General features: G+C 41.0%; 1 protein-coding gene across 3 annotated transcripts in view; it reads right to left on the minus strand.

Moving 5' to 3' along the window:
* The window catches only part of ITGA2 (integrin subunit alpha 2), a 145272-nt gene that overhangs the window by 88374 nt on the left and 29022 nt on the right, over positions 1-27876 (minus strand). The window contains exons 2-6 of one of the 3 annotated variants that reach the window (XM_033931512.1): positions 26997-27115; positions 20645-20768; positions 6908-7017; positions 3359-3450; positions 1307-1421 (exon numbers count right to left, since the gene is read on the minus strand). In XM_033931512.1, the coding sequence (XP_033787403.1) occupies positions 1307-1421; positions 3359-3450; positions 6908-7017; positions 20645-20768; positions 26997-27042 (487 nt within the window). In that variant the 5' untranslated portion in view covers positions 27043-27115. Of the gene's footprint in view, positions 1-1301; positions 1422-3358; positions 3451-6907; positions 7018-20644; positions 20769-26996; positions 27116-27876 lie in introns of those variants that run through there. The other 2 variants (XM_033931502.1, XM_033931519.1) reach the window with 2 other exon arrangements.

Genomic DNA, 27876 nt, shown 5'->3' on the forward strand with positions numbered 1-27876 from the left:
TTTAAATTGACTTACAATGTGGTTATGATGTTTATGGATACGCTGCACACTTGGCTTCTTGTTTTATGTTTTTTTAAACCACCTGCCAGTGTTGCAACAATGTTTCTTATCATATAGTGTTTGATTTTTTTTCTTCCTCTTTGATCACATAGTCAGCACTACTTTGCATATAAACCTGTGGTTTATAATTTACTACTGGCTCCATCATTGCACAATATTTTCAATTGATCTCCAACATGAAGTACTTATTTGCATATGTTATGGGAGGTTTTTACAGCTTTAGATTTGCAGAAAGCATTATGTTAAGATTTTGATCATGTTTTGTTTGCTGGATAGTGTATAATTTTTTTTGCCATGTTTTGTTTCTATTATTAAAACATGTTTGATATCCTGTGTAATTTACTTCTGAATAATCGCGTTGTTGTTTGGTGTTCCATCCCACAAATTTTGTGCAGACTTTTTTTGTTTATTTGCCACATTATTTCACTCTGGTTATTATGTACCCAGATATATTACCAACCTAGTAACATCAGGTTCAATCACAATGTGTTGTCTCGTGTCTCTTACTTTTGTATGTCAAATTTATCCATTTTTGACTGTTTTTTCCTTTAGTGTTTTAACATCTTATGTGAGTCGTTTCATTTATCAGGTATGGTTTTATCTTTTTAATATGTTGTATCTTTTCATTTCCTTTATGCATTTTAATGTTTAGTATTTTGATTATTTCATGTTTATACTTTGTTTTTATATATTTTATACTATAGACTCTAGGACTCCTGAAGCAGGCAGTTTAGCCGAAACACAGCCCGTGTTGAGTCACAACATTGTTTTATCTACATTACTGATATTAAATTCCCCTGTGTCTGAAGACCTGGTTTGCTCTGCTTCTTCTTTGGATCCTCTTGATCAAATATATCACTGCAAATATCACTGATTGTTCAATGTCTATTGTCATATTGTTACTGTGCATTTCCCTTGTAGTCTGCCTAGAACTTCAGGTAGTGTGGAATAGAAATAAAAAAATAAATAAATGCAGGTCCCAATACAAATCCCTGTGGAACTCCACTATTTACCCTTTTCCAGTGAGAAAAATGGCCATTTAACCCAACCCTCTGTTTTCTGTCCAATCCCAAGTCCATAACATAACATTGCCTCCTATCCCATGACTAAATTTCTCAAGAGTCTCTCATGGAATTTTTATGTATACTTCATTTCCTTAATTCCATGAATTATTGACACGTTATTTTATTGAATAGAAAGCAACTATATTCTGCAATTTGCTTGAATTTTGCACAAGGTACCTTACTTTGGAGAGCAGGAGAAAAGCTTCGTAGGATCTGGAAAGAAGGACTGACATCTGAGCAGACGCCTGTCGTGTAATATTGGTTTCCGCATTGCTGAGCCCACAAAGGACCACATGTCTTTAATAGAAAACAAAACAAATATGAAAAACATACTAAACTATCTTGTCAGCCTTTGGTCAGCATGCATACATTGTTATTTTTACCTCTCTTACAATTTGTCTCATTGTCATTTTTCTAATTAACATCCTACAAAGAAAATACAGAGGACAATATAATACCACTTTACCTGCTTTTACATCATCAAAGTCACAACGTATAAGTTTCATCCAGGAAGTCTCATGAATCATTCAATTATCTCTTCAGTACGGTTAGCGCACCTTAGTAAAAGAGGGGGTAAGTCTAGGATGGCCCCCATCCCGCTGTAACCACTCCTTCAGATACGCCCCTTTCAGCTCTGGGTGCACAGCGGCATTCAGAGGCCTTAAAAAAATCCCTGGATATGTCCAGAAATTCGGTTTGATTATCAGCACTTGGACGATCTATCTTTTAGGTCGTCCAAGTGCCGACTTGTGCGAGTTTTTAGGCATGTTTAAGTTTCAATTATGAGCCCCATAGTATATAATAGCTGTGGGGGTTTTTTTTAATATATAGGAAGTTCCTGGAAGAAAAGTCCATAAACCACTCTTAAGTTATACATGGAGAAATCCACTGCATAATTCTGGGGGTATGTAGCATGGATCCTTGCTAGGTTTTGGGATCCTGCCAAGCACTTGTGACCTGGATTGGCCAATTCTGGTCTGACCTAGTACGGCAATTTATGTGCTCTCATGGGTGTATCTAGTAAGTTAGATTTGTCAAGATAACACCTCCATTAGTAAGACAACTGCAATGTATGCAGCATTCACATTGAGAATATGGGCCGGATTCTGGAAACGGCGCCGACATTGGCTGGCACTTACATAAACGGTGCCGATCACATGCCAATCACATGTAGGCGCCGTTACCAGAATTGTGGCTACCATTAAACCTAGACGCCGCCGGTAATGTAGGCCAGGGTTTTGAAGGCCTACATTAACAGCACCTATGTTTGATGCGAATCGCATCTACAGAGGCGCCTAGCGGCACCTAAGGTAACTTCCGGCCAAAACCACTCCTACTTTGAGCTTAGGCGCCACTACGCACCTCTGTAGACGCAATTTCAGCACCTAAATTTTTTATTTAAGGAGGTTTTCATTGTTTTTAGTTCAATATTTTTATTGAAGGGTTTTCAATTGTACAACATAAAACATAAGTTCAAAAACAATAATACAACAGAGAACAAGCAACTAGAACTGTATCGCTTATTGACATGCAATACTCGCATTTGATACCCACAGTAATCTGCGCATATTAGCAAGAAGAACATGAGTCATTCAGCCATCAAAATAGAATATAACAAACGATTTATTAATTAAATCAGTATATAGATTGGGTTTCACGTCACAGTGCGGTTTATATTTAAGATAAGCATTTATGAGTGGAACATTATCAATACTCCGCTGTAATGTTCCGACGATATCAATGTCAAAGGATCAATAATTAAGGTACAAATACTTTACAGCTGTTCTAATGGTGATGTCAAGAAATCAGCAATCAAGGTATCAATCACAATAATTAACTATAGGTGACCAAATGTTAATTGTTTTTAAATGACCTAGTCAATTACTGTACCGATTAAAGCAAATTAAACCAATTAAGGATTCTCTTTTTATCAAGCTGCGCTGGAGGTTTTTAGCGCGAGTCGATGCGGTAAATGTTCCGACGCTCCTAGAATTCTTATGAGTGTCGGAGCACTTACCTCACTGGCCTGCACTAATAACCTCTAGCGCAGCTTAACAAAAGGGGAGTAAGTTAGGCAGTGGTAGGGTGCCTACTGCCTCCTAACGTATAGCGCAGTTTCCAGAATCAGCTCCTAAGTGCATAAGTCAATTAGTTGTAGAGCCTGGTAGCAGCTTGCAGGCTAACTCACTCACTTTGATTTTTTTTTTTTTTTCAGGAACAATGTCTACACTTACCAAAAACCCTCCCGTTTTTGCATTTCTTATCAAAGTCAAACCGAGATTCATGTTTCCTTTTATCTCTGTAGCATTTTTTATGCCTGTTACATCTAATTGAAAAGAGAGGCAAAGAAAAGAAAGAAAAATAAACAAAATGAAATAAAACCACTACTTCCAAAGTTCCCATTAATGCTGAAATACTGAGCCAAAATTATATAGCACTATTGTTCACAAGGCCAGCTTAGCTTTTAGACAGAGGAGCTATTTGCTTATGGATGTACCTTTTGGGAGATGCACACTAAAAATACAGCTGCACAGAAAGCAAAATACAGTAATAGGTACTGACATTCATACAAAGTCAACAAAACATCAGCATGCGCTTTTACCCGCATGAAGGGTGGACAACCCATTCATATACACCAGTTAAGCTCTGGAACGCGTTGCCAGAGTGTGTGGCAAGAGCAGTTAGCGTAGCAGGTTTTAAGAAAGGTTTGGACAAGTTCCTGGAGGAAAAGTCCTTAGTCTGTTATTGAGAAAGACATGGGGGAAGTCACTGCTTGCCCTGTATTGGTGGTATGGAATATTGCTACCCCTTGGGTTTTGGATAGGTACTAGTGACCTGGATTGGCCACCATGAGAACCATTGGTCTGGCCCAGCAAGGCTATTCTTATGTTCTCTTAAACCCAGTGCAATATTATAAAATACTCTTTAGCTGCCTATCATTAAACCAGACTGGAATGGGTGATCAGAGAAATGCTGTTTACCCATAACAGGTATTTTTTAAGACAGAACTGTTATAGCAGAGAAGTGGGTGATGTCATCCGATTACACCAACTCAGAGCTTTGTAAAGAACAGAAAACAAAAATTTTCCCTCTTTTTTTTTTTTTTAATAAAGAGGCAAGTTTTGCAAGAAAGAAGCATTTAAAAGAGGAGGACTCGATGGTTTGACTCAGAGGTTTCAGAAATAGGTTGCTGATCTTCTTAAAAGTATGATTAGTAGTGAAATAAAAACACTCCTCTGATTGCAACAAACCAAACAACAGTGATGTAGGAGAAGTTATAGCAGAGAAGGTAGATGAAGGGTTATATTTTTAAGATAGTGATTCCCAAACCAGTCCTAGAGGAGCCTCAGTCAGGTTATCAGGATATCCTTAATGTAATGTAATGTAATGTAATTTATTTCTTATATACCGCTACATCCGTTAGGTTCTAAGCGGTTTACAGAAAATGAGTATTCATGAGTCAGATTTTCATACACTGCCTCCCCAGCTATAAGTAAACTGATTGTCAGTCTGGCTGCAACCCAGGAATGTGCAAAAAAAAAAAAAAAAAAAAAAAAAAGCCAACAACCAACTGCCAGAATCCAAGAATGTACATCTTTCCAGAACTGGTGTTATTCATGGCTGGAGCTCAGGGCATAAATTTTAAAGGGGACTCCAAAGTGGTAGGGCAGCTACTGATATCTAACTTTCAACAATTTTTGTAGAATTTGGCCCTTAGGGCTCCTTTTACAAAGTTGCGTTAGGGCCTTAATGCGTGGAATAGCGCATGCTAAATTTCCACGTGTGCTAGACCTTAACGCCAGCATTGAGATGGCGTTAGTTCTAGAAGCGTAGCGCGGGTTTAGCATTGAGCTGGCGGGTTTAGCATTGAGCTGGCGTTAGTTCTAGAAGCGTAGTGCGGGTTTAGCATTGAGCTGGCGGGTTTAGCATTGAGCTGGCGTTAGTTCTAGAAGCGTAGTGCGGGTTTAGCATTGAGCTGGCGGGTTTAGCATTGAGCTGGCGTTAGTTCTAGAAGCGTAGTGTGGGTTTAGCATTGAGCTGGCGTTAGTTCTAGAAGTGTAGTGCGGGTTTAGCATTGAGCTGGCGGGTTTAGCATTGAGCTGGCGTTAGTTCTAGAAGCGTAGTGCGGGTTTAGCATTGAGCTGGCGGGTTTAGCATTGAGCTGGCGTTAGTTCTAAAAGCGTAGTGCGGGTTTAGCATTGAGCTGGCGGGTTTAGCATTGAGCTGGCGTTAGTTCTAGAAGCGTAGTGCGGGTTTAGCATTGAGCTGGTGTTAGTTCTAGAAGCGTAGTGCGGGTTTAGCGCACGCTAAAATGCTGCGTGCGCTAAAAACGCTAGCGCACCTTAGTGAAAGGAGCCCTTAGGGTTGTTGAATCTTGTCTGCTTGTGTGATCCTAACATTATTGCTCGGTCTCTTAAGGCCCAGTTTAATGGTTTTGTTAATTTTCATTTGATTTGCATGTCTCCAATTTACCTTCCCTGAATCAAAGGTATTATTTCGTAGAAGGCTGAGATGACCTCCCTCCCCTTCTAATTTTTATTCTTTTATAGACTTGGAAAACAACATGATTACCATCCTGGCTGACCAAGATCCTCAAAAACGCTATCACAGTATCTGGAGATGACTTTCTCAGTGGCTAATAATATCCTATAGCAGCTAAGGAAAATAACTAAATGGAATGAGTAGTACCCATAAACGAACAGACATGAAGTGGCTGAGAAAAGAATGAGAGAGGTTGTACAGTGCTGACAGGACAAGCCCAAGCTATATCCATGCATGTCCAAGTTATTTATATCTCTCCATCAGTTTCATGTACTATTATCTTTGCTTTTTAAACCAAATCTCTGTTTTGGCATGTAGTTAACAGAAATATAAATACCAAAGAGATTGGCAAAGTTTTATTCAGTGGGACTTCACACCATCTAGTTATGAATCTCTACATTGCCTCAGGTTGTATTAGATGTGTAATTCTCAATGTCCTTCAAGTAGGTGGCCTCACTGAAACATGTTGGGCATTTTCTACATGGTTTAACAATAACAATTGACTAGTAAGGGGAATTTTTCATATAATTTGGCATGAGCCAGGGCTCAAGCAGTTGCCTGTGATATTTAACTGAGGTCCGCGTAAGCTAAGCAGGCAAATTTAGGCCAGCTCAAAAGCTGCCATGAAAGGTCACAGCAGACATTTTACACAGGCACTAGCAAGGGGCAGGGCTGCTCTCCTGCCCCAAACGACCTCCCACTGGACCATTGGGTATTCAGGAAGGCCCGAGGGGGGGGGATGGGTAGGGTTGCCAGATTTTACATTTGTAATATCTGGAACCCCCCCTAGACCCGCCCCCCAGGTCACTGGTTAGTACGCATAAATTGCTAACTTGGCGGATAACGTGGATCACCTCTAGAGCTGTAGCTATCTGCATTTCGTATTTGCAGCTGTGCCATTAACTCATGATTGCCGCGTTGTCCTGGTTAAGGGCAAGGTTGCCTTCCCCAAGCATCAGAAATGCCCACAACAGTCAGGGGAGGTTCTGCAGCTACCGCAGGTTTGCTTTTGCAGTTGATGCATATTAACTAGGGATGGGCAGCAAGAAATTTTTCATTATCAGCAAATGATAATCACGTGAAATAACTGCCCATTAGATGCTCTGCTCTTGTCCAGTTGATTAATGTACTGTAAATAAGTGAATCAGTGAATATGATCAAAGTAAAGGTTTATAAACAGTAGATTACAGAGTAACATCAAGATAATAGCTACAACAAATCATATTCATGCTTCAATTTACCTTGTAAGTTCAATTTTTCACATGTGCTCTTGTTGGAGTCAACAGCACATTTATAGATATCCCCCGTTCTATTATTCGGATAACCACTCCATGGTGAGCCAACCAACAACCTAAACCAACAGAAAAGTATTTGTAAATCTGATAAGTACTCTGAAGAAATAAGTTCATGCTGTTTGAAGAAACATAGAAATATGATGGCAGAGAAACAGTTTTAATAGTTTAAAACAATTTTGTTCTTTAAAACAATTTCGTTCAGCTGATGAGATTAGTTCTCCTCTCAAAGTGGCCTTAAAAGTTTCCCAAAGGGTGATTATGATTCGTTTCTGAAGTCTGATTGATTTCAAAAAATGTTTTGATGAACGTACAGATCTGATCAGGAATATCATCTGCTGAAAGTAATTGTGTGTTCAGCCTCCATAATGGATTTTTCGATGGTTTTGGAGAATCTAATTTACACCTCCCTCCCCCACTTATTATGAAGCCATGTTAGGCTTTTTTTTAAATTACTGGCCATAGCGATAAACATGCCAACACTCATAGGAATTCTATGAGCGTTGGAATTTTTACCACCGCGGCCGGTGATTAAAAAAAGCTTAACACAGCTTTATAAAAGGGTGGGGGGCGGAGGTGGTTTAATTTGGATAGAAACTGAAGCATGATCTGAAAGGTCCTATTATTTTATGTCAGCATGTACTGTATAATAGATGGCAGGAGGTTATTAGAAATTAAAAAATAGTCTATTCTAGACATGATGTGTGTTAGAAAAAAAATGTATGCTCTCTACCACCAGGGTGGAATTGTTGCCATGCATCTATAAGCTGAAATTGTTTTATGTAACATTGAATATGATTTTGGGGTGTTATACCATGCACGAGATTGTCTGTCTAGCCAAATGTGAAGAGGCATATTAAAATCTCTTGCAATTAATAATGGTAAATGGTTACTTTACTTAGCTGATTAAATAAAGTAGAGAAAAATTCAGGAGTGTCTGTGGTGGGATCATATATATTTAGTAACAAAAAAAAGTGTTATTTTGAAATTTCAATTTGGAAAGAATCCACCTTCCTTCAGAATCATGAAGAGTATCTAGAACTGAATATGAAGGAGTAAAGGTCTGCAAAAAGTTTTTTTCCCCTTTGTTACTTCATTATATTGATTGATTGATTTAAATTTTAATAAAATATTTTGTAAAAAAAAATGAAGCGTATCTAGAGTCTGGAAATTGAGGTCTTTATGAAAAACTGTTGCAACTCCATTTTTTTTTAACCTAGGGCTCCTTTTACGAAGCCGCATTAGCGGTTTAATGTGCGTAATAGTGCGCGCTAATTTGCCGGCCGCACTGGCCGCTACCACCTCCTCTTGAACAGGCGGTAGTTTTTCGGCTAGCGCAGGGGTTAGCGCGCGCTAAAAATGTGCTTGCGATAAAGCCGCTAACGCGGCTTCGTAAAAGGAGCCCCTAAAGCTGGGAATTCAATCATATCCCAAAAAGGAGAGATGGAAAGCTTCTGCATATTGGGGGGTGGGGGGAGAGAAGAATTATTGGGCATGAGGTGGAGGAGATGAAAGGAGAGTTGCAACAAAGAGGTAGAAAGGGGTGGGAGGGAGAAATCCTGCATATGGTGGATGGGAGAGAGACATGTATGGAGAAGAGAGAGAGGAAAAAAATGTTTGACATAGGGTGCAGAGCAGGGAGAGATGGTGCATAGGGAAAGACAAATAAATTTTGCACATGATAATGTAGGGGAGGAAGGGAGAGATGCTGCATGGAGAGAAATAGAGAGGTTTGACCCAGGGCACAAGGCATGGAGACAGATAGATAGTAAACAGTGGGAAAGAAACAGAAATGTTGGATATGAGATTGGAAGGGAAAGTGCAGAGATGGAAGATGGATGGCGAGCATGGAGAAAGAAGAAAACATCAAATGGGCAGGAAACTCTGATGAGCGAGTTAATAAAAGACAGAAACCAGAGCCTGGGACCAGCATGATTTGAGTAATAAAACAAGACAACAAAAGGCAAAAAAAAATAATTTTATTTTCTATTTTGTGATTATGATATGTCAGATTGGAAATGGGTAACCTGCCAGCGAGTTTGAGTTAGGACATAACATAGAGCTGGCTTGGAAACATCAAATTCAACGAAGAGAGCATAATGTCTTATGCAGATGACATCCTTCTCCTTGACTGCTTTGAGAGGTCAAGCCGCGCTACATGCACTTCTCTATGTGAGACAGCAGTCCGTTCTGAATCTTTGTACCCATCGCATGTTTTTTCCAACTATTCCTGTGTGTTCCCTGAGGCAGGATCGAAACGTGCACGTCGGAACCCGCAAGCTGCAAGTTAAGTTTGCTCAGTTCTTTGACTAAAAATCCTAGTAAACATTGTGCTGAACGTCAGTGATTTTTTCATAAGACAAAAAGCATATATGAAATGATATAATGTTCTGTTTACATTCCATGCGATGATTGGGCTGTGAGGTGGTTTTTCTGGGGATAGCCCCAGTTTTCCCCTCCTTGATTCTGAGCAAGATTTTGTGAACTGTGTTATATCATCCATATTACTCTTTGAATAGGTCTATAGAGTGATTTTTCTTTTCAATATAGTCACACTAAGCTGGCAATCCTATAAATTGGTGCCCCAATGCCATAAATTTAGCACGTTCTATAATAGCATCTTGGCACCATGATTTCATTATGAAATACTAGCCTAAGGTTGGCATTGACTTTCCCATGAGTAGGCATACCCTTTCACTCTACATGTATGTCAATTACAGGCATAAATTGGTAAACCTACATGTAAGTGATTTGCATAATTTATAGTATTCTATTAACTTAATTGTGTAACTGGGAGACACACTCAAAGCCTGCTCACTCTCCGCTCCGCTCCCTTGCAGTTAGATGCTATGCACTTAGGCACTACCATACAAGATAGTCCTAGTACACATAGACGTCTTCAGGGAGGAATGCAGCTGGCAACCGATAAAGTACTCAGGACCACTACTACTACTTATCACTTATATAGCACTGAAAGGTGTATGCAGCGCTGTACATTTTGACATTTATAGACAGTCCTTGCTCGGAAGAGCTTACAATCTAACTTGGACAGACAGACATGACATATAGGGTTAGAGATGCAGAACCTACTCAAGCTCCGGTAATGACTAGGAGCAAGTTTACCTACCAGGGGAATGGTCCTTGAGCCACAAAAGTGTTAGTGCAGGTGGGCTAGGTAGGTGCCCTGAAACAGGGTTGCCCTCCCAGCTACAGACCTCTGATGGTGAGAGTCCATGTCTTCACCCAGGCAGAGCTGTCGCAGGGAAAGTGGGGACCTCTATAGCACTGATAAGCCTCTGAAACAAGACCAAAATGCCTGAAAACAACAAACTGAGCAGAGCAGAAAGACACCTTCAACTCGCGTGTAGGAGAAACTGAGGAACAGAACACAGTGTAGAGACAGGGGAGGTGGAGCTGAAAAAATATGGATGACGCCTTCAACACAAATTTGAGAGTAGAGGTGAATAACCCACTGGTTCAAGATTCATATGCCTTTTGCACTAAAAATAATGATCATGCAATCTAAAAGAAAATAAGTAATTTTGATCATCTCAGATACATTCTAAACATTGTTTTGTATATAAAAGGTGGTTCACAGATTGCTAGTCAGACATTTCAAGGCCATAATTTAGAGCTACATAACAAAAATTAAACTCCCTATGAGCTGTATCTTTTATTCAAGGTGTTTAGGAAATGTAAATGGACAAGGACATGCAGTATTGTGAGTAATTTCAAACTTTCTTGATACATATCTTTTACTTAGAATGTTCTTATGTTCATTAGCAAAACCATTTTAAGGTTAATATTCAACCATGTCATTACATTACATTAGTGTTTTCTATCTCGTCAATACCTTTCAGTTCTAGGTGGTTTACAAAAAGAGTTGTCCTTGGATAGCTATCTGAGCAGGTTGGGACAGCTACAGTGTTTCCCTGAAAATAAGACAGTGTCTTATATTAATTTTGGGCCCAAAAAACACACTAGGTCTTATTTTGGGGGTAGGTCTTATTTTTTCATGTACAATGATCATCTCTCCCTTCCTCTCCTTCATCCCAATTCTTCTTCTTTTCTTTCTCTCCCCCACATTTGCAGCATCTTTCCTCCCCTTTCACCCATCCCCTTGTGCCTTCCCTCTTCAGCATCTTTCTATCCCTCCTTTCCTCCCATCCCCCTGTGCAACAGAACCCTTGCACTGTGCACAGCATCGTTCTATCCCTCCCTCCCATCCCTCGTGCAGCAGAACCCTTGCCCAGCTTCTATCCCTTCCTTCCGTGCAGCAGAACCCTTGAGCAGCTTACTCACTCCCGCCATGCATCCGAACCCCCACTGCCCCTCCCATCCTTCCATCTCTCCCTCCCATCCAAACCCCGCCGACCGTGAGACCTACATACTTCCCTGCAAAGAGCAGCGTCGGCAGCACTCTAAACAGGCTGCTTCATGGCCTTCTCCTGCTGGGGCTTTCTGTGTGCCACGTTGCTGATGACATCATCAGTGATACGGCAGAGGAAATGCCCCTGCGGGAGAAGGCCGCAAAGCAGCCTATTTATAGTGCTGCCAACGCTGTTCTTTGTAGGTCTCGTGGTCGGAGGGTTAGCCAGGTTCGGACGGGAGGGAGAGATGAAAAGATGGGAGGGTCAGCGGAGGTTCAGCTGCGTGGCGGAGGTGGGGGCAGAGGCAGGGGAGGGGGACAGGGGGAAGCGCTGCTGCTGGCGAGTCCAGGGACTAGGGCTTATTTTCGGGGTAGGTCTTATTTTCAGGAAAACACGACATTTATGTGGTCCTACATCTTTGAATAGTATCTGGGCACTAGCATTGAATACTGGCTGAAATCAGATAACGTTTAGCTCCACTTTTGCTCCGCCCCTAGACTGCTGGTTAAGAGCCGCTGAATATCAGCACTTGGGCCACTCCAGGTGATATAACTGGGTAGGAGCTCTCCTACTCAGTTGCTGAGTAGGAGATCTCTTATCTCACTGAGTATTGGCCCAATTGCCTCTTATTATGATGAATTAACTTTCCTTTCAGAAAAAAATTAAAACCTTAGGGTAAATATTCAGCAGTGCTGGCAAATATTCAAATGTAAATGCTAGCACCACTGTCTTTAAATTAATAAACTAAATATATAGAGTGGCATAATCAAAAGTGTGCAAGATGTCCACAAATCCAACAGGAAAAATGCCTATTTTCATAGCTGCCAAATGTCTATCTTTTATTTTTGAAAATGAGCTAGGTATAAGTTTTGGTCCTTAGGATGTCTACCTTTTTTGTCCATTTTCAAAAATAAAAACATCCACGTGAAAAACGTAAAAAAGCAAGTTTTGTAAACATACCCACCTTTTCTGATCGCGGCAGAAGGAATTCCTATCATCTGAGCCGGATTTGGGGATTCCTGGCAGCTCAGCTAATAAGGATTCTCCTTGCTAAGACGAGCTGATCTGCAGAGCCCTACACCCTTGACATCCCCTGATATCTACACCTCCCCCCCACATCCCCCAATATGCATGTGCACCTAAGCTCCATACACAAGTAACTTGTAGTACCTTCAGTCTGTCCAGTGTTCACCTATATGCACATCCAATTGTAAAATATACACTGTGTAAGATATGTGTAAATTTACAGAAAAGTGCTTAGATGCATATCCAGCATGTACATGTGTATGTGCACAAAGGACTAGATTCAGTAAATGGTGCTCAAAAATTAGTCACTCACAAAATAAAAAACAGCTGGTTTACAAACACTAAAGTAATAAAATATTAGTGATTAGGATGGGGGGGGGGGGAAATCATTTATCACAATTATAAATGACTCAACGACTCAACGATTACAAATTGACTCAAAGACTCAATGAGCACAAAACCCAATCAAACCATTAAGATCAAGTCCCCCCTCCAAAAACAAACAAACAACAAAAAACAAAAACAGTAATATATGAAAACAAATTTTTCTGGTCTCAAATAGTCCAAAATAAATCAAACACACTGCAGGAAAAAACAATTACTTAGCTGATAGCTATCACTCTCCCAGAAGGGATCTCTGAGCTAAGTCTGTGAGGCAGCAGAGCACAATTCTTCCACTGCAGCCAATACTCCAGATAAAGAAAGGCCAAAATCACTCCAACCAAATTCTCCTTCAGGCCACATTCAGCAGTGCATCATCCAAAAAACTTGACAAAGACAGTCTTGTTCTGCGAGACACCAGCTCACTGCGTCAGTCCGGTCAACCACTTCATTTAGATTTGAGGCTGACCTTTAATTCTCAATTAGGAACGTACCCTCACACTGTATTAAATATATAGTAACAATCTATTTTACTCAGTTACAAAATAAAAGAACATAAGAATAGCCTTACTGGGTCAGACCAATGGTTCATCAAGCCCAGTAGCCCGTTTTCACGGTGGCCAATCCAGATCACTAGTACCTGGCCAAAACCCAAGGAATAGCAATATTCCATACTACCGATCCAGGGCAAGCAATGGCTTCCCCCATGTCTTTCTCAGTAACAGACTATGGACTTTTCTTCCAGGAACTTGTCCAAACCTTTCTTAAAACCAGCTATGCTTTCCGCTCTTACCACATCCTCTGGCAACACATTCCAGAGCTTAACTATTCTCTGAGTGAAAAAAAAAAAATCCTCCTATTAGTTTTAAAAGTATTTCCCTGTATCCTATATCCGTACTTGTCCAGGGCAATTTTACAATCGTAATCCATACCTGAATTACTGTAACTTTCTGCATCAATCTGCCAAAACAAACAAAGAAAATTAATTCTTAAAACTAAGGGGTCCTTTTACTAAGACGCAGTAACCGATTTAGCGTGCGCTAAATGCTAGCACGTCCATTATATTCTAGGGTCGCGTTAGCATTTAGAGCGCGCTAATTTTTAGTGCGTGCTAAATCGGCTACCGCACCTTAGTAAAAGATGGAATAAAATTATGTACTGGCAATGGCTGCAGCATTTTACTGGGTCTTTGATCAAATGACCCTGCTTGGCTGCACTTCATCAATTATACTTGTTACCTATTGCTGCCAGTCAGTCATCTCTTTGATCTGATAAAGTCCTCTCTTTGAAATGTAAGGCTTTTAAATCGTGATTAACTTAAATGGTATGTTTTAAAAGAGCACTTTGCTTATCACAGGAAACCTTTTTTGTTTGGTCCATGCCCATCTGAAATTAAATAGGTGGAATCCAGAAGAAAGGCTTTTTCCTAATTTGGCTCTATTCTCTGAAAATGAATCCCCATGGAATTAAGGCTCTATTGAGATGATCTTGCTTTTAGTAAATGCTCTACAACTTAGCTTTCTAGTTAATATTTCAGTAACTCAGACACAGGATAACTCTGTTCCCTTCATTGGTTTTTTTTTAATAATCATCAGTTACTTATATTCGTCAATCCCTCGTCTGTTTTGTTGTTATATTGAGCTCTCTCTGGCTCCAATAGGGCTCCAATATACAGTATATATATTTTTACATTTTTTTTTTTTAATTTTGCTGTCATTCATTGTTACTTTCCCCCTCTTCTAAGAAACTGCGATAGCAGTTTCTAGTGCGAGGAGCCGCGCTGAATGGCCCGCGCTGCTCCCGACGCTCATAGGAACTCAGTGAGCATCGGGAGCAGCACGGGCCATTCAAAATGGCTCTCTGCACTAGAAACTGCTATCACAGTTTTGTAGAAGAGGGGGGATGTTATTGTGAAAGATTTTTTTTTAAGTCCTTAAAAGTCCTTGAAAGCCTCAGTGAAGCTGCATAGATATTTCTGAAGTAAACTTAAAACACACTGGAATAGAGTGGGACCAATCCTCCTTCCTACTAGTTAGGAAGTAGGACCCATGCAGGACCGACTTCTATGGTCTGAGTAACAGCCATGCCGGTTAACCTCCTGTGGCTGTGAGCAGCTTCCAAAATGATTCCCACTGCAACTGAATATTGCCCCAAATGTAAATATGTTTTTTGAATTTCATATTCTGCAGTCTTTTAAAGCCTGTCCTAAAGAATTCCAAATTACTATCATATTGCAAGTTTATGCTAACTTTTACAAAGCTGCGGAAGAGGTTTCTACCGCAGGCCATTGAGGTAAATGCTCTGATGCTCATAGAATTCCTATGAGTGTCGGAGCATTTACCTCGCCATCCTGCAGTAGAAACCTCTGTCACAGCTTAGTAAAAGAAGCCCTAAGTTAATTATAATTGGATTAAAAAACAAACATCCATTAGATTTCTTGGAAATTCCATTCTTGATACAGCTGCTCACTTGCCCTGAATTGACTTTGTTCTGAGTAATCTCCTAAACCAGGGGGTTGTGTTGTTTTATGCCATCTCATAATGAGGGGGTTATGTTTTCTAAGGTAGATGTTCTTATTACTCAGTGGTTAGAACAGACAGTGAGTAAACAATAGCACATTACATGTACAGTGAGTAAGCAATGGCACAATTATATGACCATTAATGAAGTGTTTCACAACCAGTACTTGCTAGCGCCTGAGATGATTAACCAAACCATTGGCTTATTGCACACACAATATACAATGAAAAACTGTGCTTACAGATGAACTTAGGATCCTGAGCTGTGGGATATGCATTAGAAAATAAAGCCCAGAACTCTAGGAATTTGCTGTAAAAAAAAAAAATAGATGGGTTTAAAAAAGATTTGGGCAAGTTCCTGAAGAAAAAATTCCATAGTTTTCTATTGAGACAGACCTAGGGGAAGCCACTGCTTACCCTGGGATTCCATAACATGGGATTTTGATATTATTTTGGTTTCTGTCAGGTACTTGTGACCTGAATTGGCCACTGTGGAAACAGAATATTAGGCTAGATAGACCACTGGTCTGATCCATTATGGCTATTCTTATGTTCTTATGTTACAGTACATCAGACTTATCAACAAAGGACTTCCTTAGACTCCTCCCTAAGGAAGTCCCTGATTGGCTGAGGCACCACAGACCAGGGCCTTAGGCCCCTCCCCATGCATCACATGATGCATGCCTAAGGCCGCAGTTTGTGTCAGAGGAGGTCTGGAGCAGGAGGGACTGAGCAACCCTCCTGCTCCCAATGATTTTAAAGTTAGGGGAGGGAAATGGGCCAGGCTGGGTTTGAGATGACAGTTGTGAGTTGGCATCCCTCCTGCCTTTTGTTCTTCGGCGGAGCCGTGTTTGGGGGGGGGTTTGGGGAGGGAGGAAGCACTTCAGGGGGGGCTTATTTATTTTTTAATCGAGCAGTTATTTTGTATGTGTAATACACATAAAATATCTGTCCGATTTAAAAAAAAAATTATAATAAGTCGGCAGAAGCCCTGACAGCAGTGACAGGAGGCTGTTTCTCCTCTCACTACTGTCAGGGTCTGCCCCAACTCAATCACTTTTGAGTCGGAGTTTGCATGCAAATGATTTGCACTTTCTGTGCAAATCATTTGCATGCAAACTTGATAGTCAATCAATCACTGTTTTGAAATCGGCCAGAAATTGGCCAACAGCGATTGATTCACTATCCTTTAGTGAATCTAGCCCTTAGGCCCTGATTCTATGAATAACGCCTACTGTTAGGCACCTAGACCGTCATGCTTTAATTGGTGCTGATAATTAACAATTAGCACCTTGTAACTGATGTAAATTGCACTTTATTGGATGGTAGGTGCCTAACTTGGCAGATGCCTACCAGGAAGTAGATGTGGGGGAGGGGGGGATTTTTTTTTGTGTTTTTTCATGTAGGTGCCTGTATTAGGCCAAGAAATCATTGGCCTAAATGGGAGTGCACCTAAGGTTTCAAAGCCTACTGGGACCTAAAATTGCTATAATCCGCTTAGATATTGGTGGAACAGAAAACACTAATGTAATGTAAGCATGATTCTATAAATGGCACCTAGCAGATGATTGGCAACTGCGCTAAATGGTGTCTGCAAGTTAGGCGCCATTTATAAAATCAGAGCCCAAATGTCTATTCCTAAAATGTCGGGAGTTACACCCACTACCAGGCACATTTAGGATTTGGTAAACAGCTGCTATTGAGCAATACTCCACTAGAGAAATGAAAGGGGTTATCCCCTTAATCCCCCCCCCATGGTTTTTGTTCTCCCAGATGTCAAACTGACAAGGGAAACCAGTCACTGTTATGTTTCTAAGGTTGCAAAGGTAACCCAGTTATGTTCTGGCTTGGAACCCTTCCGTATTATATACTGTATATTAATTTCTCTAAAATAGATGTTTATGATACATGCAACCTGCACATAAATGTCTGTTTGTCCTGTACACTTCTCCCTCTGTATTCGCTGTGACAGGGGATTAACAGAACCGCAAATACAGAAAAACCGTGAATAACTTTTTCATGTGTTATTCGCTGTTTTCTATTCAAAACCATCATGAATATGGTGAAACCGCGAATAACATGGTGGGAGACCTAGCCTGTTCCTGAAGAAGAGGCAAAATACGGTGAAGAAAGTGCCGGGAATCAGCGATTTTCTCTGTAAACGCTTGGAATCAGCGATTTCTCTAAGCAAGCTGATGTAATTTGGGGGGAGGAGCCAGCAAGCTAAAAATCGTGAATTATCGAAACCGCGATTGCTGAAACCGCGAATACGGAGGGAGAAGTGTATTTCAGAGCAGGCCGTATGTCAGCAGATTCTGTTCTAAAATATTGGTGAAACTTGAAATTCGCTGACCTGCACACCTAGTAAAATCTGGATCCCTAGACCCACCCCTAGGCCCGCCCAGTTCTTCCCATCCCCGTCCCAATCCCCCCCCCCCAATACCGCCCTAGCCTTATCCCAGCGCCAACGCGATTTAGTGGAGGCTTTTCAAAACCCGGACAAAGTGCCAGGTTTTGAAAAGCCATCTGAACCCCCGGACATGTCCTTGAAAAGGAGAACATATCTGGGGAAATCCAGACATCTCGTAACCCTATGCAAATTGGAATCCCTACTTCTATAAGTCTAAAATAGGGCTGTTAGAAACAGAAACATAGAAACATGACGGCAGATAAAGGCCAAATGATCCATCTAGTCTGCTCATCCACAGTAACCATTATCTCTTTCTCTCTCTGAGAGATCCCACGTGCCTATCCCATGGCCTGTGGGTAATGAAATGGTTGTCTGTACATAAAGCTTTGAAATCTTCAGCTACTACTCAATCGATATATTTCATTTTATATAAAGCAGTATGGACATCCTACAAATTGAGCAAAATAAGATCCAATGAATCAAATAAGTGTTGGTCTTGTAATAAGGAGACAGGAACTTAGGAAGTTTAGTTTTCCAATGTGATTTATTACAACTCTATTGGCAAAAAGTTTGGGATTCTATGGGGCTCATAATTAAAAAAAAAAAAAAAAAGTCTAAAAAGTGGCCTAAATGGCTACTTGGACAATCAAAAAGCCTGATCGTTCAAGTACCCATAATCAAAGCTGGTTTTAGGCGTATCTAAAACCAGCTTAGGCCTTTCCTATGCCTCTAAACGCACAGAGAGAAAAGAGGCGTTTTTAGAGGAGGGGAAAGGGTGGGCGGTGGGCGGGAGGTGGGCCGATCTATACCTAAGCGTGCAGCAGGTATAACCAAAACTTTAGGCAGGTTACCTAGTCGGCACTTATATGTTTTGACTTAGACCAAGTCAAAACAGGTATAAGTGCCGAAAAGGGGCTGCTGAGCTGATCGTGGCTGCTGTGATCAGCTCAGCGGCCCCAGCAACCTGCCTACCCCCTACAGCAATGATCGTGGCAGGAGAGTTGGCTCATCTCCCCTGCCGCGATCCACCCTTCCCCCCCCCCATAACAATCAGGGCAAGAGGAGCCCAAGCCCTCCTGCCCCGTGGTACTCCCGAACTCCCCGACACTATCAGGGCAAGAGGGGGCCTAAGCCCTCCTGCCCTGCAGCACCCCTGAACCCCTGATGAAGATCAGGGCAAGAGGGAGCCCAAGACCTCTTGCCCCGTGACACCCCCGAACCCCCCGACACGATCGGGCATGAGGGAGCCCAAGCCCTCCTGCCCTTGACGCAAGGGCCCCCGAACCCCCGATAGCCTCCCTGATGAGCCGGGACCCCCCCCCCCCCCCGCCAACCCCACAACCCCCCCCACATCCATCCCCCTCCCCGTACCTTCAAAAACGTTGGTCGTATGGACGGGTGCCAAGCCCGTCCATCCGACAGGCCAGCCATCCATTGAATGGCTGGCCTTAGGACCTGATTGGCGCAGGCGGCTCAAATCCTGCCCACAGGTGGGGCCTGAGACGCCTGGGCCAACCGGAATAGGCCCAGTAGGCTTGGGCCCCTCCTGTGGGGGATTTGAGCCGCCTGGGCCAATCAGGTCCTAAGGCAAGCCATTCAACCTGAATATGTAAAGTCTAGAGGAGAGGAGTGACAGGGGAGATATGATACAGCAGACATTTAAATACTTGAAAGGTATTAATTTAGAAACAAATCTTTTCCAGAGAAAGGAAAATGGTAAAATTAGAGGGCATGAATTGAGGTTGTGAGGTGGCAGACTTAGGAATAATGTTTGGAAATTATTTTTAATGGAGAGGGTGGTAGATACTTGGAATGCCCTCCTGAGGGAAGTGGTGGAGATGAAAAAAGTGACGGAATTCAAAAAAGTGTGGGATGAACACAGAGGATCTGCAATTAGAAAATAAAACTAACTAAGGCTGGTACAGGTTAGTCTTGCAAGGTCTGTGTCCTGTATACGGTGTTTTGGTTTAGGATAGACTTGGGAGAGCTTTGATGTAATGTAATGTAACACAAATTCCATTGCACCCTATTCAAAGCCCTAAATGGAAATGGACCAAGCTATCTGAACAACCGCCTAATCAGGAAAAACACATCCAGACCAAGGATAACTCAAGTACACTTTACCTACCCCCCAATCAAAGGCATGCAAAGCAAAAAATATATGACGGTCTACTAGCCACCAGAGGAGCAAAAATAGACCACCACCTCTCAAATCTGCTGACCACGACGCCCAACTATAAAACTTTCAGGAAAGAACTGAAAACCATGCTATTCAAGAAATTTGTCAAATGATCTAACCAAACCGTATTGACCATTCCCAGATCCCGACGCATACTATAGCCATCAACCTTGCAATCTCCCTGGGAATGCCCAAACTAATTTCTTGTTGTAAACCACCTAGAACTGAAAGGTATTGGCAGGATAGAAGATATCAATGCAATGTAAAATCCTTTCCTTTCCACCTTCATTTTATTAAAAAAAATTTTTAAATGTAAGCGACAATGTAATGCATTCTAATCAACATAACACATTTATTTGTAGGTTAATGTGTATTCAATTGAATTGGGGGAGAGAGGATATTACTTTAAGACTAGTAGCTCTTGAACTTGCTCCCTGGCAGTATTGTATCACATATTGGTGGGCTGGTGTTTTTGGGAGAAAGTTACCAACACCTACTGGAGGTTTTGATAAATCACAGTGAATAACAAAGTTTGCCTCAAGCTGTGTTATTCACTTTGTTTAAGGTTTTATATGCATTTGCATGCTCTGTAGATTATTATTTAACCCCCAGCCCCACCGCCTTTTACGAAGCTGTGTTAGGCTTTTTTATCACCAGCCACAGCAGTATTAGCTCCAATGCTCATAGAATTTTTTTAGATAGCTGAGTTTGCCATGAATTATAATTATAATCTATATCACTTGTATTTGTAATTTGCTAAAATGTTTTACTATGCTGACTTTTTAAAATCACCATTCTTACCATTTCCCATTTTGATTTACAAACTGCTGAACTGCATATCCAAATTGCTCACTTGGGGGACCAGAAAAGATCTTTGGTTTGGAGATTCCAATGTTATATGCTTCATAACAATTAAGGAAGATTCCTGGCAACAGAAAGACAAATATTAATTAGCAATTAAGGAAAGAACCTTGGTCAAGCAGAAGCTATTCTCCCTCCTCCGGATGAACATATCCATCTGACTCTTCATATCACAGAATAAATCAAAATGGAAAAAATATTTGTTTATAAATAGCTTTTCACAAATGCTTTGATGTTAAATATGAATGCCTGTCAGAATTTAAACAGATTGATTTCCTATTTGTTAATTCCCCCTTTAAACCATGTGAATGCTGAAACTAAGATGAATTGATGAAAGTATATTCTTAATATAGTATATTCTTAATATACTTTCCTATAACTTCCTTTACCTTACTTACATACAAAGATTTTGTAAAATTATTCATATGAGAAATTTTGTTAAGGTTAACTTTTGTAGCTCACAGTTGATATTCAGCTTCTCTTAAATACCCTTAATGGGTCAGCCCAATGGTCCATCAAGCCCAGTAGCCCATTCTCATTGTGGCAATCTAGGTCACTAATATTTGGCCAAAATCCAAGGAGTAACAATATTCCATGCTACCGATCCAGGGCAAGGAGAGGCTTCCCCCATGTCTTAACAGACTATGGACTTTTCCTCCAGAAATTTGTCCAAACCTTTCTTAAAACCAGCTATGCTATCTGTTTTTACCAAAACCTCTGGCAACGTGTTCCAGAGCTTAACTATTCTCTGAATGAAAATATTTCCTTCTATTGGTTTTAAAAGTATTTCCCTGTAACTTCATCGAGTGTCCCCTAGTCTTTGTCATTTTTGACGGAGTGAAAAATCAATCTACTTGTAGCTGTTCTACTCCACTCAGGATTTTGTAGACTTCAATCATATCTCCCCTCATCTATCTCTTTTCCAAGCTGAAGAGCCCTAACCTTTTTAGTCTTTCCTCATATGAGAGGAGTTCCATCTCCTTTATCATCTTAGTCGCTCTTCTTTGAACCTTTTCTAGTGCCATTATATATTTCTTGAGATAAGGAGACCAGAATTGAACGCAAGAGATCTGCAAGGAATTGTGGTATACAAATGTCACAATGATCTTCTGATGGGGAGGAGAAATGATGGTGTTCTCCCTTCCTGGCTTGCTGGAGTGTTAGTCTTGAATTCGTCCTATTGAAGAGCCTCGCTGCACTCAGTCACTGCACAAAGGAGTGCGCTAAGAATCATGCCTTTGGCTTGCGCCATAAGTGTCACACCGAGCAGCAGTGCGCCGACAGGCAAGTCACCTTAAATGGCATCACTCTGCACTGCAAGGGATGTTGGGGGCAGAGCCTATCTCCCACACTGGCACAACTTCCTCCCTTGACAGCCAATGGTGGTGTCTTCATTGGGGCAGCTCCCAGTGGCAGTGGAGCTGCCCTGATGAGAAGAAGGTTCTTTTAAATTTGCCACCACACCATAATGGACATCAGAGGCGGAGCCCATCTCCCATACCGGCCCAACTTCCTCCCTTGCCAGCTGATGGTGGTGTCTTCATTGGGGCAGCGGATTATTGACAACTGCAGTCAACAGCACCTATGAGTTAGGTGCCATTTATAGAATCAGGTCCTCTTTGCTCAGTGAATACTGGGCTCCTCCTAATGGTCTGACTGCCTATTTAGTAGCCTTCAGTTTATGCCTGCTTGGCAAGTTTCTTCTCATGTATTTATTTATTTTGTCTTGTTTGTGCTTTCCTTCTAACTTTTCAGTGCCTATGATTTTTAAAAAATATTATTTTTCTCATAAGATATTGTTTTTCTTGTTTTAACGGATGACTTTTAAACTTTGATAAGCTCCTTCATAGCCACAATCTATCAGTCATTCTATCTTTGTTTGGCCTTTTCTTAACTTGTAGAAAACACATTTATCTAAGATGTTTTTTTTTTTGTTTTTTTTAAACAATCTCTTTGCCTCATACATTTTAACACTTGCAACTGTTCCATTTAGCTTCCCTTCGCTCCCTTTTTAAACATTAATTACTGGAGGAAGGATAAAATACAGTAGCACTTATGGCAGATTTAATCATATTAGGGTTATTCTTGCCATGTAGGGCCCAGCACCACTACCCCTTGCACTGGATATTAGATCCACAACCTGCTGCTCCATAAAGCTGTCATGTACGGCATGAAGAAAATGTACCGTAATTCCCTCACAAGTCCTCATGAGACATTACTCAGTCAGTATTGGAGAAGTCAGTATCCGATAATTATTGCATTTTTTGTTGTTGTAGTCTGTTTCATCATTCTGGTCTGATAAGACTTTCAACTGATGTGTTTGTTCACACAACATGAGGAATTTGTATCCAGTGTGCCCTGATATCCTTAACACACCATGGCACATTACCAAATATTTTGAGACAGAGTCAAATCCTAAAATCTGTTCTTTGAAAAGACTTTTTATTTATTCAATTCTCTATACCATTCTCCCAGGGAAGCTTAGAACAGATTTATATTAATTTTTCACTGTCTATCCTGGTGGGCTCACAATCTATCTAATGTACTCTTAATATATATCATTTCAGCCTCAAATGCTTTCTGGGCTTAATTTATCTCAGTGTGGCTTTATTATATTACATACAGACTATTTTAACAACTTTTGTACAATGAAGAAATTTTAAATTAAAAGGGAATCGGGTTTTCTAATGAAATTTGTTTTTAAGCCTCATAGATTCTTAAATTACTGAGGTTATTTTATTTTATTTAGGGGGGGGGTTGAGGGTGATCCTATAGCCTTATTCCAACTCCCAACATAATCTAGACTGTTCAGTGCTATAAATAAAATAAGTCACCTATGATTTCAAATGAGCATCTGGAGCACATTTAGGAGTCCAGTGTTGAAATACACCAGCCAGCTTTACAGTGACCTGGGTGGTTCATGGGCATAAATTAAGATCAGCATACTTTTTCTGAATTCTTTCTGATATGGTCAATGCCAAAAGATCAGCTGGTGACGAGCTTATTATTTTATAACAAGGTTAGCTTAACAGGGTTTAAAAAAGGTTTAAAAAAGGATATTCCTTGATTAAGCAGCATAAAATCTGTTTTACTCTTTGAGACCTTGCCAGTAGAGGAGTGGCCTAGTGGTTAGGGCTGCAGCCTCAGCCTCCCATGGTTGCATGTTCAAGCCCAGCACTGGTCCTTGTGACCCTGGGCAAGTCACTTAACACTCCATTGCCCCTGGTAAGTCAGATTCTGATCCCACAAGGACAGATAGGGAGAAATACTTGAATGTAAATCACTTAGGCTATAAGCAGTGTATAAATATTAAAAGAAATGATATCATGTTGCTCACTAATTATTCCCATCTCTAGATCACTGATAAATGTGTTAAATAACTGCAGTCCCAGACCTCACACTATTTACCCTTCTCCAATGAGAATATTGACGATTTACCCTACTCTCTGTTTTCTATGTTTAAACCAGTTCTTAATCCATAATAGGACATTATCTCCTATCCCATGACATTCTAATTTCCTCAGAAGTCTTTCTTGAGGTACTTTGTCAAATGCCTTTTGAAAATTCAGATACACAATACCAACTGGCAAACCTTTAGCCACATTTTTATTCACCCCTTCAAAGAAAGGTCAGAGATAAGTGAGGCAAGATTTCCTATGTTGGCTTTGCCTCATTAATTCATACTTATGCATATGCTCTGTTATTTTGTTCTTTATAATAGTCTCTACCATTTTGTCTTGCCCTAATGTCAGACTCACTGGTCTATAATTTCCTAGATCACCTCTGGAACCCTATTTAAAAATCAGGGCCAGGTTTGCTACTCTCCAGTCTTCTGGTAACATGCTGGATTTGAAAGATAAATTGTAAATTATTAATAGTTCTGCAAGTTTGTTTTTCAATTCTATCAGTACTCTGGAATGTATACCATCCAGTCCAGGTGATTTGCTGCTGTTGAATTTGCCAAACTGCCTGTTTACATCTTCCAGAGTTACAGAGATTTGTTTCAGTTTCTCTGATTCATCAGCACTGAATACCATTTCTGGCTCCAGTATATCCTCCATATCTTCTTCGGTGAAGACCAAAGCAAAGAATTCATTTAATCTATCCACTATGGTTTTGTCTTTCCTGAGTGTCCCTTTTATCCCTTGGTCATCTAGTGGTCCAACTGATTCTTTTCCAAGCTTATTGCTTTTAATATACTTTAAACATTTTTTTACCATATGTTTTTGCTCCCAACACATCCTTCTTTTGACTTGCCATTTTATATGCTGTTTCCTATTATTTTCTCAAGGATTTTCTTTTAGCTCTAATAGCTTCCTTCATCTCATTTGTCAACCATGCCAGTTGCCATTTGATCATCCTTCCAGGATGGTAGTTTTGAATAACATCCATGCCTGATGCAAATTTTTGGCTTTTTGCAGTTGCTCCTCTTAAGTTTATTTTATTTTTTTTAACCATTCTTCTCATGTTATTGTCTCTCTTTTTAAAGTTAAACACTATTGTATTGGATTTCCTGTGTGTACTTACTCCGGAGATTATATCAAATTGAATCATGTTATGATTACTGTTATGAAGTGGCCCCAGCACCATTACCTCCTGTACCAATTCATGTGCTCCACTAAGAACAAGGGCTAGAATTGTTTTGTCTCTTGTTGGTTCCTGAATCAGCTGCTCCATACAGCAGTCCTTGATTTCATCAAGAAATTTTACCTACCTAGCATGCCCTGATGTTACATGGACCCTGTCAATAGCAGGGTAATTGAATTCACCCATTACTGTGTTACCCAGTTTTTAGCCTCCTAATTTCTAATAACATTTTGACATCTTTCTGTTCATGCTGGTCAGGCAGATGGTAGAACACTCCTCTCACGATCATTTTCCCCAGCGGCCCTTTCTGGTTCACATTCACACAACCAAACTTGAGTTTTTGATTTTGGTTTTGGCTTTGGCCGAAACCAGGCTTTGGCTGCAGTTTCAGTGAAAAGCTTTCAAACAATTATGGTGGTAGCAGTGGCTTAGCTAGGGAAGAATGGGCCCTGGGTGGAAAAACTGAGATGGGCCCCCCAAAATACCATCTTTCCCAAGGGAAGGAGAAGATAGCCTTTCATAGTTCTGGTAAATAAAGTCTTCACAGAGCATACCTAATACAGTACTGCAAATTGAAATGCAATTTTCCAAAGCTAACATATTACAATTAATAAATTCAGAAACCAAAACTATTTTTTTCTACATTTTCTGTCTGAGCATTAGTTTGGCCCAGTGGCTCCTGCTTATCTCTGTTTTTTCTTAATTCTTTCCAGAGCATTCTGTCCTTTTGACATTTCTTTTCTATATATATCCATTATCCAGCTTTCCTCTGCATCCCTATTCATCTCCCCTCTGTGTAGCTGTCACTATCCTTCCCCCATGTTCTGTATTCCTATTCTTACTCTGTCTAGCATCCCTCTCTGTGTCTCTGTTCCTTCCCTTGTATCCAGTATCACCCCTTTGTGTTTATGCTCCTTCCACCATGCCCTACATCTCTTTTCTGTGTCCCTCTCCCTCCTTATATCCACTTTCTCTTCTCTCTCTTCCCTTCCTCCTGCAACCTCCTGCCCTGACCTCCTCCCTCCATGGTCTGGTGTCTCTTCTTTCTCTCCTTTTCTCCTTGATCCAGGGTGTATTTCTCTCTCTCTCTCCCCTTGATCCAGGGTCTCTCTCTCTTTACCTCCTTCATTGGTCCAGGGTCTCTCTCTCTCTCTCTCTCTCAGAACCTCTCCTTAGTCCAGAGGGTTCCCTCTGCTTCTTCTTCCCTCCAGAGCCTCCCTCTGTTTCTCCTCCTCCTTCCCTCCCCCTCCCCTGTGCCTGGATTTGACACCTCTCACCCATCTGCTAGTCCTCCAAAGGTCACAAAAGAGAATGCTGAAAGCTGCCTCTCTCTGAATGGTGGAGCCTTTCCTCTGTCAGGTCTTGCCTCACTGATACAACTTCCTGTGGGCAGGACCAGGCATAGGAAAGGCCGTGCCACCAGAGAGGGGCAGCTGTAAGCATTCTTTGCAGCAGTCTTTGGTGGACTGGGAGGCAGATGGGAGGTTCCAGACCTGGGCATGGGGGAGGGGAGGGGGCAAGGAGAGGGTTCAGTTATAGGTGAGAGGGTTCAGTTATAGGTGCACTGGTTGCCAATTGAGGCACAAATCCTATTCAAATTCTCTTGCTTTTGCTACTAACTGGTTTGGGGAATGGCCCCCAACTATCTCACTTCGAATTTTACTCCCCCACAAGGACAACCAGAAATCACAGCCTTTTTGCCTACCCGAAAATCGCAGGTTGCAGATACCGAACTTTTCTGGATAGAACATTCAAGTTTCAAGCTGGTAGGCAGCAAACTTGGCTAGGCTACTTCATTGATGGCGCCAGGTTGACATACAGCACCTTTCGGAAAGAAATAAGGACCACCCTATTTAATAAATTCATTTCCTAGGCAGACTCCCCCCCCCCCCTTTTTCAAAGCTTCTGTTGACCATACTGAATCCACTTTTCCTCATCAACGGCATCCTGTACTCACTGACCGTTCAATGTCTTCTTCACAATTTGTATCCAGCTATTCGCTGGCTTTTCAACCATTTCAATGTAACATGTCAAAATTATACTGTAACCTATGTATATCTTTCCTCTTGCCAAATTGCACCATGTAACCACTGACCGCCCTATGACCTCTTCTTCATCTGTACGCTGTAACTCGCTGTCTGTGTAGCTAATCTTTACTGTGAATCGCCTAGAAGTCGCAAGATTATGGCGGTATAGAAAAAATAAAGTTATTATTATTATTATTATGCAGCCTGGGCATTCTTCCGGGTTCACTCAATGGTAGCTATGCACCTGGGTGTCAGTTTCAGTTTTGACTGAAACAAGCAATTTTTGTTAGCCTCTACAGTAGCTACTTCCCTGTCCCTGGAGGGTTTGCAATCTAAGTTTGTAACTGAGGCAATGAAGAGTTATGCAACATGCCCATGATCACAAGGAGCAGTAACAGGATTTAAACCAGATTTCCCTTGTTGTCAGGCTAGTACTCTTAACCAGTAGGTGACTCCTCCGCTCCTCCTTTGAAAACTTGCTCTACAGTGTATATGGATGATTATTAATTGCTGAAACTCATGGTCTGCAGAGGTATTCACTCTCACTGGTTATGGAGG

This window comes from Geotrypetes seraphini, chromosome 1, assembly GCF_902459505.1.
Source record: "Geotrypetes seraphini chromosome 1, aGeoSer1.1, whole genome shotgun sequence".
NCBI classification, from domain to species: Eukaryota; Metazoa; Chordata; class Amphibia; order Gymnophiona; family Dermophiidae; genus Geotrypetes; species Geotrypetes seraphini.